The 17,489-nt window shown below is 53.1% G+C and overlaps 2 protein-coding genes across 18 annotated transcripts in view; one reads left to right on the forward strand and one right to left on the reverse strand.

Annotated features, from left to right (window-relative positions):
- Positions 1–25: 25 nt before the first annotated feature.
- C23H1orf43 (chromosome 23 C1orf43 homolog) lies at positions 26–3,034 on the reverse strand. The gene is made up of 7 exons (XM_054182897.1): positions 2,885–3,034; positions 2,066–2,167; positions 1,701–1,809; positions 1,423–1,476; positions 963–1,129; positions 769–827; positions 26–364 (listed from the first exon to the last, which is right to left on the reverse strand). The coding sequence occupies exons 1-7, from the start codon at positions 2,951–2,953 to the stop codon at positions 166–168; spliced, it is 759 nt and encodes a 252-aa protein (XP_054038872.1). The 5' UTR covers positions 2,954–3,034; the 3' UTR covers positions 26–165.
- A 103-nt stretch (positions 3,035–3,137) lies between these two features.
- Positions 3,138–17,489, forward strand: part of UBAP2L (ubiquitin associated protein 2 like) — a 31,967-nt gene continuing 17,615 nt past the window's right edge. For 4 of the 17 annotated variants that reach the window (XR_008463373.1, XM_054182442.1, XM_054182445.1 and 1 more), the window contains exons 1-9: positions 3,138–3,217; positions 7,105–7,234; positions 7,813–7,890; positions 8,284–8,394; positions 10,861–11,056; positions 11,366–11,461; positions 12,179–12,224; positions 12,501–12,613; positions 14,579–14,653. Coding sequence is in view for 16 of the 17 variants with exons in the window: in XM_054182442.1 (XP_054038417.1) it covers positions 7,145–7,234; positions 7,813–7,890; positions 8,284–8,394; positions 10,861–11,056; positions 11,366–11,461; positions 12,179–12,224; positions 12,501–12,613; positions 14,579–14,653 (805 nt within the window). In the remaining variant the exon portion in view is untranslated. The other 13 variants (XM_054182446.1, XM_054182451.1, XM_054182447.1 and 10 more) reach the window with 9 other exon arrangements.

Here is a 17,489-nt window from a genome sequence, read left to right on the forward strand (position 1 = left end):
CGACGATCTCGGACACCGTGCAAGAGGGAGACCTGAGAGCGCAGCTGCTTCCTCCCGACGCTGCCGGCACGCCGAACTGCGGCCAAACCCCACCAAGGACACCAGCTGCACCCAGCAAGATGCTCTGCTCGTGGCAGGTCCGCGGAGCAGTGCTCCCGGTGCGGCTCACAGGGTGCTCTCCAGCGTGTTGTAGTTGTCCTTGAAGCTCTTCAGCTCCAGGAAGTGTTTGGCACGTTTGCTCTTCTGGTTGGAAGGCAGGTAGGTGACCTGGATGGTGGCAGGGTTGGAGACTTCAGGGGAGAGGGTGAGGTCCTTCGCTGCCGACTGGTGCTGCCGCTGGCTGCTGCCTCCCCGGGCCTTGGTCCTGCAGGGAGAGGAGAGGCACCGTCACAGCTGCTCCACCGTCACATCCGTCTGTCAGACACAAGGCAGATGTGCCCCCCAGGACAACGGCGCTCACTGCCGTTTTGAAAACCAAGGTTAATGCTTCTGCCGGTGCCAGGCCCAGAGCCTGCGTGAGGTCCCTGGCTCAAAGCAGCCAGCGCAAGCAGGAACGTGACTGTGACCAAGTAACAAACCCAAAAACGCATTAACAGACAGGCTGTAAGGAACAAGTAAACCTGGAAGGACAAACAGGCATAAACAGCCCATGTCTCAGAGGCTGGGTTTTGCCCCAAAACCTGTCTCTGTTCACACGCCACAATGGGCTGCTGGGCCCCATGAAGCCACCACTGCACCCCAGCTGCACACCCGGGCAGTAACACTTACATGTTTGCCAGCTCGTTCAGAGCATCCTGGTACTTCAGATATTCCGGTTTCCCAAAGACCTGGACGCAAAGAGAAAAGACCGTGGAAAACCCAGCCGAGGTTACAGGGTGACCACGGTCCAGCCGTCGGACTGGAGTGCAGGAGCGGGCCCCTGCTCTGCCGCGGGGGCCGGGTGCCGCAGTGCCAGCACTTACCCCAGTGCCATAGCGGGCGCTCTCATAGCCATCCAGCAAGGTGTCGATCAAGGCTTTGCGGATGCCTTTGAAGGAGGAGCTGGAATTCCGCAGCTCCAGCAGGTAGGCACAGAAGTTCTTCCCTATTAAAGACTTTGGGTACCGGACCTCTGCTTGAAAGGGGATTTCTGGAAAATAAAAAGGCACAACACAACCGGTTGTTGTGCAGGTGAAAACGCTCGTGTTCACCCACAGACGTCAGAAGTTGGTGGGGAATTAAACGTCCCACCACATCTGCTGATTGCTCCCAACGCATGAGCAGAGCGGACCCTCAGCCCCGGGTGGGATAAGTGACTGTTATTCCCAAACCAGGACCTCGAGCCTTACCACGAGGCTGCTGGTCACGCACCCCACCCTTATTTCCTCCTCACCCCGTCTCTCTCCACCCTTCCCCTCCCACTCCTGCCCCGAGCTCCCTTACCAGATGTTCTGATCGCATCCAGCGCCTTCATCCTGTACAGGTAGTTATAGCAGCCTGGCAAAGAGAAAACCCAAACTGAAAGCTCTGCAAAACTCGGCAGCGGGAGGGAGGTGGGGAAAGCAGATAGGAGCAGAGCGCAGAGAGACCATCTCGGGTCGGCTCGCCAAACGCGACGTTGCGATGGGACAGCCAACAAGAGGGGCCAGCGACTCGGGCAACGACCAGGTGTAGCGGGACAAGCACTGGACGGTGTCTCTGGCAGCAGCGAGAGAGCGTACCTTGTGTCTCCAGCTGCAGAAGCCTGCTGTCGTCCTCAGCTAACAGCCGGGGCTCGTACTTGATGTCTTGCACCCTTGACAGTCGAATGTCGATTTCTTCCTTTAAATCCTGCACAGCAGGAAAAAACCACAACATTTAGAGGGCGCTCTCTTTGTTTGGGGGATCACAAGAACGACGACAGTCATCCTGTGGGCCTTCTGAAATAAACCCGCTCCCCGTCCGGCTGCCCAGCCCCGCACCAAGGTGTCAGCTCCTGGAAAGGTCCGATTTGGAAGCGGACCCTGCTTGCCCCTCTGGGCACGGATGGGTCTGCGGGCGCGGGAGAGGGAGGGCACGTCCCCACCACGGGGCCCCGTGCACTCACCTTGGGGGCGTGTTGTCCAACGGGCACGTGGGGGCCGCGGCGGGACTTCATGGCGAAGCGCATGATCTGGCGTTTCACGAAGATAAAGAGCAGCACGAAGACCTGGGGTGCCACAGCAGGGACAGGGGTCAGGGACACTGAGTGGCACCCTGGGGATGTCCCCGCCGACGCCCTCTTCCCAACCCCCCGGACACTCCAGGCCGAGCAGCCACCGGGCGCCACAGACCCCCGCAAACCCGGCAAGCTCAGGGGTCCCTGTCCAGCCCACCCAGAGCCCCACGGACACCCGGGCCAGCCCCACAAACGCCCCAGCCTCCACAGAGGCTCCCGCTCACGTCCCCTCGCCGCCCCACAGGCGCCAGGACCCCACAGGCACTTCGGCCCAGCCCCGTGAGGGCCACGAGTTCCCCGCAAATACCCTGGATGCATCTCACTGGAGCTTTATGGACACCCCGGGATGGGCCTCACAAGGGCCCCACGGATACCGCGGGCCCGGTTCCACGGAAGCCCCACGGACACGCCGGGATGGGCCTCGCATGGGCCCCAGCGACACACCAGGATGGGCCCCACGGGAGCCCCACGGATACCCCGGTCCCCGTTCCACGGGAGCCCCACGGACCCGCCATGATAGGCCTCATATGGGCTCCACGGACACCCGGAGCCGAGCCCCACGGGAGCCCCACGGACAGGCCGGGATGGGCTTCACGGGAGCCCCACGGACACCCCACAGACACCCCCCGGATGGGCCTCACAGCGGCCCCAGGGGCACGCCGGGCCCGTACCCACGGGCTCCCCCGGCCTCCTCCACCCCCGCCTCACCAGGCTGCCGTAGGCCATCACCAGCACCACGTTGACCCCGGAGAGCCAGTTGCTGCCGGCCCCCGCCATCCCCGGCCCGGCCCGGGGCCGCACAACATGGCGGCCGCCGAAGCCGCTCCGCGCCCCCACCACGTGACCAAGGAGAGGAGCCGCTCCCACGTGACCGCGGCGCGTCACTACGCGCGTGCCGCCAGGAGAGCGCCCCCTGCCCTCTCCCCACCGCCCCCGCCGCGAGCGCGTCACGTGGGTGAAGCCGGGCTGGCCCCGCCCCCGCGCCCTCGTCACGTGATGGGGGCGGGCGCCGCTGGTAGTTGTCAGTGTGGTGAGACCCAGGTAAAGTTGCTGCGCGGCGGCGGCGGCGGCTCCGGTAACCGCGCGCGGCCCCTTTAAATCCCGCTCCCCCTTCCCGCCCCCCTTCCGCCACCGCCGAGCGCCCCCCGGTTCCCCCCCGGCCCCTCCGCTCCCCCCTCCCCCCCTACGGGCCCTACCGCGCCGCTCCGGGGGCGGCCGCCGCGCCCCGCCGCCGGGCCCCGCGCGGCCTAGTGGGCCGGGCCGCAGCCGGGGGCTGGCGTAACGCGCGGCCGCCGCAGGTGAGGGCGGGCGGGAGGCGGGCGGAGGAGGCGGGGGGTGGGGGTGGAATGGCGGCCGCGGCCATGAGGGCGGAAGCGGCCCGCGCTCGCCCGCCTCCCGGGTGCGGGCCCGGCCTGGCGCCGCGCCGCCGCGGGGGCTCCCGCGCGGCCCCGCCGGCCCCCTCCGGTTCCCTCCCGCCCCCATTGTGCGCCGCGGGCTGGGCCGCCGGGCCTGCTGGGCCGCGGGACCGGGCCCTGCCCTGCTCCCGGGGCCCGCCCGGCCCCGCCGCTGCCGGCGCTAACAATGGGGGCCGCGCCGCGCCCGCCGCGCTCTCGGGGCTCCTCGCCCGCCGCCGGGCACCCGTCCTTCGGCGGCGCCTCGGGGGTCGTTACCGAGCTCGGCCCCTGGCCGCGGGGCGGGCCCCACCGCGGGTTCCCGGGCGATGGCGGGGTCCCGGGCGCGGCGCCGGCCTCCCCGCCGGTGCGGGGGGCTCTGCCTGTGCGCTCCCGGGCGGCAGCACCGACCCGGCGCTGCGCGTCGGTACCGACCCGGGGGCTCTGATGGCGTATCCGGGGGGCGTCCCCCCAAAATCTTGTGGGAGCGGCTCGGCTCTCAGCCGCAGTGTGTTGGCTCCGGGGGAAAACTTCTAACACTGATAGACCAGCCCCCTGCGTCGGGCTCCTTTGGGTGCTCCTTCGTCGCAGGGAAAATCTTTCCAAATGCTTTGCCCTCTGGGGTCCTTTCCTTTGGAGCTTCGGAGCCTTTTGCACGCGTTAATTAAGCTTTGTCAGAGGGGGTTGGAAATTCCAATTTTCTGTGTTAACAGATAAGGGAAACTGAGGCTGGGATGTGCCGGGACTCGCCCAGCATCAGCCAGCAGGTCTGACACAGCCGGGGATAGTGGATGTGACCAACAGATCCTTGTTCTAAAACTGTAACTTACCTGAAATTTCTAATAAAATTAACAGTTCGTTATGTTTCTGTATCACCTCTTTTTCTGGAGACTCCGCGCTTCATGTTTCTCGTAGCCAAGATTCTCTTTCCTCTGGCCGTGGAAGGCGAGTCGCGGTGTAGTCTGGAAAGGAAAAGGGGTAACGGCAAAGTGTGTCACGTTTACTTGCAGCTCCTTTGAAGAAAAGATGTTGTAACCTGTAGCTGTGAAGCTTCTTGTTTTCCCTAAATCCTCTATGAATGCCTCGCTTTCCCGTTGTCTTGAAACATAAGCGCTGGCCTGGTTTAACGCTGTTTCTCTGGTGTGGAGCAGCCACATTTTGCTTTGGCCGGAGTCGCCCTTTTTTATTACATCCCTCTTGGTGAATATATTTGATATTTGGGCTTGCTCTTTTTTTTTTTATTTGTTTTAAATGGTAAAACACTTTTGATGAAGACTGCTTTGAACTGGTAAACTCATACTGTTGTTACTTCTGTGCGGGGTCAGGATAACCAGGATTTGCAGTTAAACGTTGCCCGTGAGCTGTACTGAAGTTACACGATTGAGGAATAAATTACCAGCAGCCGAGTCCTCTTCCCTCAATGCAGCACGTGGGGTGTTGCGTGGGGATGCCCGTTTATCAGCGGGGCCAGGGCCTGGCTGATATTTCTATAATAGATGTTTTTCCTGTGGGTTTGGGTTGGTGTTTTTTGTTTTGTTTTTTTTTTCTCACATTAAAGAAAAAAAATAAATATGATTTAATCGTGGCAGCAATGCAGCTGGGCAGAGCGTGGCAGCTGTTGAACAATGCCCAGCCACTGCACAAAGGTTCGGGGCAGCAGACTGCTGGAACTGTATCCTATTGAAATTGCAGATTAAGTTACTGCAAACGCGCAGGATTGCTTCCCTCTGGGCCTGCCGTTCTGCTGCCAAATTGGTTTAATATGACAACTTGTTTGTGCGTGAAACACTTAGAACTGGAAGAGACCTAGCGGTGGAGAGCGAAAATAAATACCGTGGGGAAGAAGCCTGCGTGGAGCGTGGGAGGGGTGGCTGCGTAGCCCAGGAGGCTTTGTCTCATCTGCCTTGGGTGAAGTCCAGGCTTGGTGCTGCTCTTTCTTAAATCTGCTCGGTGTCACACGCACCTTGGGGGCTCCTGGTGACCAGGCAGGTAGCTTGGATTAGCTCCTGATAAGGAACCTTGGCACTGTGTGGCTGGAAAACTGTGTTTCGAAGTTGCCGCGAGGCATGGGTGCCCCAAAGGGCCAACTTTTGAGGTTTTGTGGGAAGCGACGAGAGCAATTGCATTTGAAAATTTGCCTGCAAACGGAGGCTAGAAGCTGATGGGAGCAGGAGCGGTGGCATGTGCATCGAGCCACGGCGCGGAGGTGACCTTGGGGTCTCCGTGCTCTCAGGGAAAGGTGTCTCAGCCTGGTCAAGCTCTCCGCTGGGGGACTTGGGCAAGAGACTCCCCGGTTCTTACAGGGCCATTTGCTAACGCCGCTTCCGAGCTCTCCCCGCTTTGCACACTGGGTCTTGCCCTGTGCTGCCCCGTTGGTGTTCGCAAGCGATGTTTCGGATTGTATCCTGCAGGTCGGATTTTCTCGCTTGGCTTTCCTCCCCCCTCTCATGCTCTCTCTGTGGCTCGTTCCCCTGTCCCAAGCGGCTGCCTGCAGCACCAGGAGCACACCCTGCTGCTTTGGAGGAAGGCGTCGCAGTCTTGTTAACGAAATCTGAAAATGAGAAGTTTGCGATTATTGAGATTTTGGGGGCTCGGAGGTAGAAAGTCCTGCCTTGGGCTGTGCCTGGCATCCCTTGTGCCCGGGAGACAATAGGCAGCGTAAAACTACTGGGTGCCGATCCCGTTCTAACCAGCAGGGTTGGGCTCTTCCTCCAAAGTCCGAGTGAAGTTACAGAACTCCACTTGCTTTGGATGCTCCATGGCCTGAACTCTTACTGGGATTTTTTGCCTCAAGCAGTTACTCAACAACATTACTGGCTGTTATTCCTTGTTGACATCTAGTTAATTTTTTTTTTTTGGTAGTTTTTTTAATCTGGAATACTTGGTAGAAGAAAACATTATTTCCAGTTCTGGGGAATAATTGAAGCAAGCAAAAATCATCAGTTCTACAAGGGCAGTATTTTTTTTTTAAAGCAATGTCCCCCAAACCTGTAGCACCACTTATTACTGCAGAGTTTTTGCTTCCCCTGCCCTGCTTTGGAGGTAAGGAAGGAGAAGGGGAAGTAGCTGATGTGTCTGGGGCTCTGAGGTGTTCTCTCAAAGTGAAGTTTCTTTAGAGCTTTTTTTCAAACGCTCCTTGCTCCAGTTGATCTCCGTAGCCTCTTACAGCCCTGGTCATGGCAAATCCCTGCCCGCTCACACACTTGTATTTTAGCAGTGAGTTGCTCAACCCTTTACCCCAAGTAATTCTGCTCCTGGGTCCTGATAGCTCCCACCTGAATGCAGGTGATGCTTCATTTGAAGCGCTCCACCGTGGTAGCGGTGGAGAAACCTCGAGAAGTACAGGTGGTCTTTTTGTCTTGGGGACACGTGGAAATGGTAGGCTGCCCGCCAGGGCTTTTGGGGAAGCGGCGGGGAGGGTGGGGGCCCGCAACGGCTTTACTGGCTGCCTTGCCTACGCGATCGTTCAGTCTTGGTGCTGCCTTTTGTTTTCGGTTTCTAATGGTCTGTTCTCTCTTCTCCCCTGACCCACCACAGAGTTCTACCTTGTAAATACTGTTATTTGTATATACTGTAAATGATGACATCGGTGGGCACTAACCGAGCCCGGGGGAACTGGGAGCAGACACAGACACAGAGCCAGACACAGCACAAGCAGCGGCCGCAGGTAAGGGCAGCATCTATGGAAACCAGTTAGCTTGGAGGTGGAGACCTGGCACTCCTGCCTGGCCCAGCGCTAACGGCTGGGCTTGCTCTAACGAACTTCCCGCGTGCTGCGGGGCGCTGCTGGCAGAGCCAGGTTAATTGGGCGGCCACTGACGGTGGGGTTTCTGCGTCGGTGCCTCTGAGCAGCAGCTGGGGCTGAGACTTGTTTTCATTTCCATCTGACCATTCCTCGTTCACTTTAATGAGCGCAAGTGGCTGAGAAGCCACCTGCTCTGGGTCTTGGTGCTCTGGTGTTGGTAAGGTCTGCCTCAAAATAGACATGGTTTAGGTGAGTCTTGCTCACCTGGGGCTGCAAGGCCATCCAGCGGTATGTCCCTTTTTTCCAGACTCCCCTCGCTCACTCCTCTTCGTCTGACTTTCTCCCTGAAGCTTTCCTCTCTCTGACCCTTGTTTGTGCCTCCTCTTCATCGTATTGATTCCTTTCCAGAGATCTCAGGGAAGCGGTGTGGCGTTTGGAGGAAGGTTTGTTGGAAATGCGCCGCTCTAACCGCGCGCTCTCTCTGCCTTCAATTTCTTTAGGCCACTGCGGAACAGATTCGACTTGCACAGATGATTTCGGACCACAACGACGCTGACTTTGAGGAGAAGGTGAAACAAGTGAGTGTGGAAAGTGAGGGTGAACCCTGATGGGAAGGCAAGATCGATGTCGAGAGTACCGTGTAGGGGGTGGGAGGGACGCGGCTGGCTGCTCCTTGAATTTTCTTGGACTGGCTTGTTCCCCAGAATGTAGGGGATGGTGTTACCCTGAGAAAAAGGAGGTTGTAGCTCAGAAATTCCCACTCTCAGTTACCTTCTCATTGCGGGGGTGTAATTAAGCTCAGGAGGACGGGGAGACTCCCAAACCCTGACACTTCTTTGTAGGATTTCTGGTTTGGGATTCAACTTGCTTGGCTCCTAAGAGATCCGTGGAGATTTTGGTGCCTTCTTGGTTTGGAACACGTTTGATGTTTGGAACACATGGTTTTGACCATGGTGTTGTCTTCTCTACAGCTGATCGACATCACAGGCAAGAACCAGGACGAGTGTGTGATTGCTCTGCATGACTGCAACGGAGATGTCAACAGAGCCATCAACGTGCTGCTGGAGGGCAATCCGGACACGGTAGGATTGGGTCCTGTAAATCTGGTGAGGCCTATTTCAGTGTAGCTGCGTATTTGGAGACAAGACATACAGTAATGTCTAGCTAACAAGAGCCAAAATGACCTACTAGTTCCACAAGTAGCACGTAATGTGTGATTGCGTCCTGGCTTCTTAACGCTGCTCTCTGTAGGCTTGCACAGAAAACGAGCGTGGCCAGCATGGCCAAAGGAGTAGAGGGGAAAATGCCATAAATCATTTATTTCCTATGTACTTTTACAACGGCACAGTGGCATCCGTATAAGCTTTCACAGTGCTGTGAGCATGAAATAACTTATCTTTCCCCACGAGGGCCGAGTGGTCTGTGTTAAAGGGCAGGTACGTGTCAGCTGTGGTTCCTTTCTGTTAGGGTAATGCGGTTTTGTGTCTCTGGCCCTAAACATTTGCTTCTCAGCGGCGTGCTGACTGGCTTGTGTGCCCGTGCTGCATTTTTGAGGGTCTTTTTGCCGTTTGTTTTCTGTGGAGTTAAGCTCAGCTGCCGTCATGAAGGTGCCTGTCTCAGGCAAGCCAAAGTCAGCTCGGAGAACAAGTGAGTGCTTGGTTCGGAGGAACCTTCTGCCTGGCATGTGGGATGTTGTTCATTTTGTGACAGACAGCAGACACAAGTTCTGTTACAGCCCAGTACAAAGCCTACAAATATCAGATCCTTCCAAACTGCCGCTGATCAGAGGTGTCCTCCCAGCACCCCGCTTTGGCTGAAGCCGACTCGACTCTTTGTAGAGTTGAGGCTCTAAGTGTCGATTCAGAATATTATGTATTAGCTCTTTTTTTTTTTCTTTTTATTAGCCCTGAGCATAGATGGATGCGCTGGAGGGCTCAGAGTCTATTCTGCGTAATGTACCTGCTTCACAATTCGGGTGCTTTGCTAGCTTTGGCACCGGCCGAGCTCAGAACCGCATGCGTAAGGGTCTTCCCTGCCTTTAGAGAGCCCTTTCCATTGACAACTGACCAAAATAGCTGTCGGAAAATCCTTTTAGAAGGGGGGATGATATGATTGTGCGTTGCTGAGGCAGAGCTCTGCCATGACTGTCATTTTCCTCCACAACCCTTGTAACCAGCGGCTTCTAGTCAAACGATGAACTCCTGCTGCAACGGCAGTTGCGTTTCCTGGATAAACGCATTGCTCATGAAAATAGCATCCAGGATGGTGTGCGGTACTTCCTTTATTTGAGCAGCTGGAATGCCCAGCGGCGTGAGATGCAGGGCAAGGCACGGCTACTGCGGAGGATTTGTAGAGGCAGAAAGGGAGTTGGCAGAGCAAAGCCCTGGAGAGCCTGCAGTGCCATGGGGGGCCTGCGGCCAGTGCCCGCCGCACCGAGCGCAGGCGGCAGCGTCTGTGCTGTAATTGGTCAAAGGTCTCGGAGCTGCTTCTGGCCCGGATTCAGCTTGTGCAGCAATCCTGTAAAGGGGATTTTCTGATAAGAAACGGGCTTGCTAATTGCTCAGATATTCACCCGCTGATGAAGACAGCTCACCTGCTGAGCTAGTTACTCATAACCGTATTTCAAACAGTAGAGGAGCTGGCGTGATCTTAGCATCGAGGTAGATTTGGCTTAAAATTTACAGTATTCAAAGTAAATATTTTCCTAAATTTCCTTCTGAGCCAGATACCTATGGAGAGAGACTTCGGAAGCTTTGGGTTTGAAGGCAGCTTGTGCCTCCGAGGTTTTTTTGTCACTGTCTGTGCATGTTGTCATCCAAACCCAGCTGTTTACTCGTCTGCCAGTTATGTTTTCAGGTGTTTGTCAATGACTTGTGCCTATTTTTAATTGTTCTAACAGTGTGCAGCATCAGTTTAAGACTATGAAACCTCTGCAGACTGTCATAAAATAAACCGATGCGGGCCCGCGGCTGTAAGCTGGAGGTGCTTGTAACTTCTTACAGTTGTGATGACTTGAACTTGCCTGTTGGATAAATTCTGTGATACTCCTCTCCCTGTGAGCTGCTGCTCAGAGGAGGGGTTTTGTTAAATCGCTCCGCAGCTGAGAGAACAACTTTCCCTGAAATGTTGACGGCAGAGCACTTCGGGACATTTGCCTGGGTTATTCTGGGAGCTCCCCAAAACAGTGACCTATATGAAATGGCAGGGTTGGGTTTTTTTTCCCCTGAACAGGGTAAATTTAGCCACACTTTGAACCTGAGTAAGTGTTATGTCCACTTTATTTAAGAGGTTTAGTAGATCTTTGCAGAAATAGAATAACTCCTCTCCTGTTAGCTCAAAGTGCATGCTAGTAAGAGAGCTTTCCTTCAAGGAAGAGGCTGTACTGTGTGTAGGCTGATAGACTCTTCTTTAAAAAAAAAAATAATAAAGTTGGACTGGGCACCATTTTTCTGGAGACTTTCGTTATATTCTCTGTAGCATGTTTAAATACGTGTGTATTTGCATTGATCAAACTACGATTAACTACTTTCCCCTTTGCAAACCTTCAGCATTCCTGGGAAATGGTCGGGAAGAAGAAGGGTGTCTCGGGACAGAAGGAGAGCGGACAGACAGAACCTAGTGAAGAAAGCAAAGAAAACCGGGAGAGGGATCGGGATTTCAGCAGACGACGTGGCGGGCCACCGAGGCGGGGGCGAGGTGCCAGCCGTGGAAGAGAGTGTATGGACCTGCCCTTTAATAATACCCGTAATTGTCACATCGCACCCCGGGGCGCTTTGTGCTGCATAAAAGCTCCCAGTGAAGCTTCTTGGGCAGACATGTCTTTGAGGAAAACTCTCCTTGTGTGTGTGGCGCTCTGTTTGATGCTCCCCTGTCTGAGATGATTCCTTGGGCGATACCCTCAGTCCCATCAGCTGAAATAAAAGAAGCTATGGGAGCCTTTGGCGGCGTGATCTCCCGCACAGCTGCCGCGCTTCGCTGTTTGAGGTCGGTCTTGTATCCTCCCTAAAGCGGGGTGAATCTTGAAATTGTCTTTGCATTCGTTCTGTCTTCCAGTTCGGGGCCAGGAGAACGGACTAGATGGTGGTAAGAGTGGAGGAACTTCTGGAAGAGGCACAGAAAGAGGGAGACGGGGACGTGGCCGAGGCCGAGGTACACATGGGGTTTGAGGTCAGAGGGGGTGGGAGTCAGCGTTTCTATCTCCCCTGCGGAGTTTGAAAGCCTCTTTTATGGGAGGAGTCACCAAACTGAAAATAAGCGCTTGATTTTTCTGTTCTTATGCTTACACCTAGTGTCTACACGTTGCTTCCCCATCTTAGATGCTCTAGAAACAGTACCTAGTTCTTGCATCCCATGGAGCTGAAAAAAAATAGGGCTTTATTGTATAAAGGTGGGAAGTTAAAAAAAACTCAGGTGACAGTTTGGCAGGTGGGACAATTGCTTGTTAGGAACAGAATCTGGATCCTCCTTGTTCTTGCTCATGTGTCTCCGAGCACCGTGACTGTGCAGATGCTTGGCTTGGTTTTTAAATACTCGGCGGCAGAAATTATTTTTTCCACAAAATCCGTGCTGCTCAGGAATTGTTGCTGAGGACACGCACCGCAGAAATCAGAACCTGGGGTCCGGTATTTATGGTTTGTGCCAGCTGGAAACCTCATCTGAGCCTGGAATCGCACATCGCTAATTACACTGCCAGCTAGCCGAGGTCATTCCCATACATATAAAAACGCTGCTGGAAATCCCATCAACTCGGGAAGATCCTCACCACTCATATTCTGGCATCAGAAATCCATATGTTGTTCAAATATTTCTTTTCCCAGTGATGCAGAGCAAGAGATGCTCAGCAATGCGTGCATTTGTATTTTACAGGTGGCTCTGGAAGGCGAGGGGGAAGGTTTTCTGCCCAAGGCATGGGGTAAGTTTGAAAGCAAAAATAGAAGTCTTTGCGCATGAATAGTACTGTTTGCATCAGTCGTTTGTGTTCCGAGTTTCCTTTTTTTTTTTGTTAAAAAAACCAAAACTCTATCATGCTAACTTAAATTTGGAATGGCTGGTGGAGCTGAAACATCCCTCTGCTGAGAGAATTGTCTTTTGAGACTCTCTGAGAAGTGTCATGATCTGAATAAAATCAAGTGCTTTTAATATGCTTAGGGAGAGGGAGTAAAAATTTCCATCCTTATATTTCTTGCAGAACTTTCAACCCAGCTGACTATGCCGAGCCGTCCGGCGCAGATGAGAACTACGGGAATAGCAACAACAACACGTGGAACAACACTGGCAGCTTCGAGCCGGATGATGGCACAAGTAAGTGGTTTTCACGCGCGTGTTGGCTGGTTTGTGTTTAGTGGATTTTGTGTCTGTCCAGTTGTACTGAGGAGGTTCTGGGTAGGGCTTTGTCTCAGGGATGGAGGAACAGGTTGTTGGTTCCGAGATGGAATTCAGTGACCCTGTCTCCCTGCACCCGTTGGTGCCTTTGCATCTGTTAGGGAGATCACGTTGGAAATTGGGAGCTGGACGATTGTTCTGGTGTGAGCTTGTGCGTGCTGTTGCCCAACGGAGGCACAGGAACACTTGCCTTTCCAGCAGAATCACAGAATGGTCAAGATTGGAAGGGACCTTTAAGACCATTGAGTCCGATCATTGAGTCCAACCATCACCCCAACCCTGCCCAAACCCCCACTGACCCACGTCCCTCAGCACTGCGTCTGCCCGGCTTTTGAACCCCTCCAGGGATGGCGACTCCACCACTGCCCTGGGCAGCCTGCTCCGGTGTTTGACAACCCTTTCAGAGAAGAAACTTTTCCTAATATCCATCCTAAACCTCCCCTGGCACAACTTGAGGCTGTTTCCTGTAGTCCCATCGCCTGTTCCTTGGGAGAAGAGCCCGACCCCCCCTGGCTACCCCCTCTTTTCAGGGAGCTGTAGCAAGCGAGAAGGCCTTCCTTGAGAAACCGTGTTGCCTCCTTGGAAAAGTATTTTTTATAAATTGTAGCTTGATAAACACATGCAAATTGTGCTGGTATTTGGTGCATCCTCCAGAGAGCATTGCTTGGAGCTCAGATGTCTTGCTCTTGATTTTGGTATGGGGAGCATTCTCTCTGTCATGGCCATCTTGCCCAAAGTGCTGCAGGATGAGACCCCGTAACAGAAAGCTAGCCGAAAAGAAATCTTCATCACTTCCCTCTTTGAAGCAAACGTTCTTCCCTGGGCGGCTCATAAACACCCGTCTGCCCTGGCACATTCTCTTGCTTTGGAAAAATGGTACTTTTCTTCTGTTTCAAGTATGCACACTGTCGTAAGACACAAGTGAACTCAGATTGTGCAGGGTGATAACTGGACAGAGTCGCAGGGGACAACCCTTAATCGTAAGTAGTCTGTTTGGGGGAGGGGGGGGTTAAGAGGTTTGGATTTTGGGGTTTTTTTTTATGGAGCAGTCTTGCACCACTGTGAAGTCAAACTGTTTTCCCATGGTTTTTGAGCGCTCAAGTAAATACCACATCTTGGTTGTCAGAAGCATTCACAACCATGTCAATGTTGCTTTGGGCCACTTCCATATTTCTTGTATTTGCTGGAAAACTGGTAGCTTTGGAAAGAGAGAAATAAAACACCGTGAATTGTGATACCTTTTACTACGCGTTGTTAGTGTAGGGGTTGGGTTTTTTTTTTTGGGTTGGCTTGTGTTTTGGTGGCTTTTTGTTTCTTGTTTTCAGAAAACAGCTGTTTTGAAAGGAGAAAAAAACCCAAGCGTGGTTTTGTAAAACGCGAACAGATTGAGCGATCGTCGTCTTGCCGACTGAGAAATGGAGTTTTAAATACCAGAGGGAGTCATGTGGGCATGTGTTAAGGGCAACGGGCAGGCTTGTCTCTGGAGGAAAAAGGGATGGGAGTGGACGAGCTCTGTGTGCTGGAGGTTTAACTGGTCTGAACAGGCTTCTGTGTGGGGTTTTGGTTTTTTAATGTGTTGGTGTTTTGTGGAACAAAGCGGGTTAGAGCCTGGTTGGGGGGAACTGAAGATTTTTCTGATGGAACAACTCAAATTTGCTCTAGTGCTGCAACACAGCTGTAAAGTTGGTCGTGCAACGAGGCTGTTCACCTGTGTCGTGTGTGGTCGTTTTGTTTCCATTTTAGTAGCCGCAGGCATCTCTTTAAATTAACAATATCCACAGGTACAATGTGACTGGTGTACGTGGGGGCAATGAAACTCGCCTTCACTTCTTTTAAGTCGAAATTTCACTGGTTGTCTTTCTTTTCTTTTTTTTTTTGTTTCAGGACTTGATTTCATTGGGGGTGAGGGGTCAAATTATCCCCGAAAATTTGACACTGCTCCTGGTACGATACATCCAGGTGCACTAACTGCCCCGGATACTTTTACTCTATAGCTTTTTTAAAAAAAAAAAACAACTGAAATATCTGTGGATATGTCATTCTTCTCTCTCTTAATTTGTTGATTTTAATGAATATTTGGCGTTTGTTCTGACTGTGCTTTTACTAATGCTGACACCTTGAATGTAAATTGGGAGAGGTTAACCCAAATTCGTGTGGATTATGTAAATCTTAACTTCAGCCACTGCTTCTCGGTGCCCAGAGCAGCTCCGTGTCCACAGCACTGATGACAGAGTATCCCACCCGAGGGGAGGAAGCGGGAGGCAGCTCAGTCGTGGTCTGCTCTCGCATCCAGAAAGCTGTGACTTGCCGTTGTCCCTGCGCCATTTCCTCGGCGCGGCGGTTGGGTTCTGCAGCCATCGCTTCACTGCTCTCCCCACTGTGTTTCTGCTCAGGGTCACAACAGTGCTGGGAGGGGAATTAGTCTGGCCAAACCATCTCAGCGCTTTGCCTCTGCTTACGACTGCTTCTGGGGGAGCGATGCGCTTGATGGCTGCTTTGGCCTGTCCTTGCTGCCTGGCTGCTTTTCTTCACCTGAGCCGACGTACCCTGCAGTTGAAGATGACGGTGGATTTTGAGATGACCGGGATGTTTGATGGCAAAGCGGCTCAGTGCCTGGCTGCTTTGTTTCCTGCTCTTACACCTTTGTGCCTTACGAAGCCAAGAGACGCCCATGAGATTGATGCAGTTTGCCTTTTACCTACCAAATCCCATCAGTGTCTGTAACGAGACCAAAATCCTGTTTGTTTAAGGTCTCCTCAAGCTAACCTGAGCTCTGAAAGTCGAGGGCCCTTTTGAAGGAACTCGTCACATTGCTCTTGAAGGTCAGGACAGGAGGAGGGTTGAGGCTGTAGAGTCTGTCTTGCAGGGGCCCAGAGGCAGACCTGCTTGGAGTGCTTCTCCTGCTTTGGGGCATCTTGCAGTTCTCATCTCTGCGTTAAAGATTAACTCCCGCAGGCAGCACAAGGCCATCTGCTCCAGCACTGCCTTTGTATTTTGGCCACGCTTTGGCTTTGTTTGGATTTACATACCTTTGAGGTGCAGAGTTGGGGGGTTTGGCCCTGTCACCCTTCCAGGCTGGGCCATCCAGCCCGTATCCAGTCACTGAGATAGCGGCAGAGCTCCTGTTGGGCTGCAGGAGGAGCAAGCTGGCTGCCCACCTCCCGGTTTAAAACTGAGAGATAGTGTATTTGGAGAGGGGACAATCTTGAAGACACGATGAGATTTTTTTTTTTCTTCAGCACATTCATATTTGCAAATGCCTATTGACTTTTAATTTTATTTTTTCCCCTTTTCCTCGTTTGAGGAGCTCAAAGACCAGCAGCTCTTCAAAGGGTTCCTTAAAGCGGAGAGGAGGGGTTGCTGTTCAGAAGACGACACTTCTGAAATGGTGTTAGAAGCGTCAGGGCGCTGCTTGCGTTGCAGCTCTCCCCTGCGGAAGAGCTTGATGGAGAGCGATACACCCAGTTTTTAAAAAAAAAAAAAAAAAAATCTAACCACACTGTGCCGGTTAGGAAGCTTTCTGGAACATTTCTGGCAAATGCCCGGTTCTACATCACAGGTCTTTGGTTTTCCATCCGTCCCTTGGGTGCGAGGAGCACAAGCCGTGCTGATAGGTGTCTGGTACTCGAGAATTAGACTTGCCAGGAAAGCCCCATCAATGGCTGCTCTCCATCTGCAGGTTTTCCTTCTGCTTTTCCTGCTGCTTTGCTTTTCTTCTCGTTTCCCCGAAGCAGGCAAGACTGAGAGAGCCCCGTGATGTGTTCCTACATGCACAAACTCTTCTCGGGAAACTCTCCTGGCTTCCTGCTCCCCGCTGCCAACTGCAGCAGCCCAGGTACCTCCAGCTCCCACTCCACCCCCTGGGTAAGGGTCGAGCTGGTAGGATCTTTCTGATCCATGAAAATCTGGAAAGGAGCCTTCCCGCTACTGCACAAAAAAAATCTAAGGAATGGTGGAATCGGGGTTTTTAAAGCCCAGATGTGTTTTGCATTGAATATGCTGAACTCCTCCTGATGCTTCTGTCTGGGGAGGAAGGGGTAGAGGGCTGTGCCTTGAGACTCCTGGCACTCAGGGAAGTCATGTTTGTATTAATATCTGTATTTCTAACTTGAATATTTAAAAAAAAAAAAAAAAAACAACCCAGGAAGGCTTCTTGAGTTGGCTCCACTTGCCAGGCAAAACAAAACATCCAACAAAACAACAAGGAAAAAAGGCTAATTCACTGCTATATACTTATTTCATGCACTAAATCCCCCGCTTCTATACAAGCAGTTGTTTGGTTGTTTTGGCCTCATAATTGAAGTGTAAATGGGAAGATCTGCCGTATTCTTCCCCCCAAAAATCTCAGCGAGCCTGGTTGTGTCCTGCAGAAGAATCCACAATGTTCTTGTTCCCACGTGCTCTGGTTTTTTGCTGTAAAAGGCTTTTGGCTTATAAAAGGGCTGATGCCAACTTGTTCCGTCCCTGTAAACGTCTCCAGGATTAACCCTGTCGGCTGTGTCGTTGTTTTGTTGATCTGGTTTGCATGGGCTGAAAACAGGCCGTGCAAAAGGTGGCTGTTTTTACGCTCTTGAGTTTTTTGGGATGTAAAATGTTCCCGCCCTCCTCCCACACCAAATTTTAAGTTGTCTAATGGATTCGTAAGTTGCCACGTAAAATTCAAAGTACTGAGGTTAAACTGTGATGGAAGCGAGGGGTGGAACAAGTTGAAGATGCGGCCAGGCAAAACTTTTTCATTCCTGGTAAATTTTGCTCTCTTACAAACTGCGCTGTGCTGGATTGCGGCTGAAATCTC

The sequence above is a fragment of the Rissa tridactyla genome, chromosome 23 (assembly GCF_028500815.1).
Source record: "Rissa tridactyla isolate bRisTri1 chromosome 23, bRisTri1.patW.cur.20221130, whole genome shotgun sequence".
Lineage (NCBI taxonomy): Eukaryota > Metazoa > Chordata > Aves > Charadriiformes > Laridae > Rissa > Rissa tridactyla.

Coding starts and splice junctions, on each gene's coding strand:
- C23H1orf43 (XM_054182897.1), bottom strand. CDS start 2,953: ATGGCGGGGGCCGGCAGCAACTGGCTCTCCGGGGTCAACGTGGTGCTG. Junction 1,810..2,065: donor TTGGACAACACGCCCCCAAG/GTGAGTGCACGG, acceptor CCTGCTGTGCAG/GATTTAAAGGAAGAAATCGA. Junction 1,130..1,422: donor GGATGCGATCAGAACATCTG/GTAAGGGAGCTC, acceptor TTTATTTTCCAG/AAATCCCCTTTCAAGCAGAG.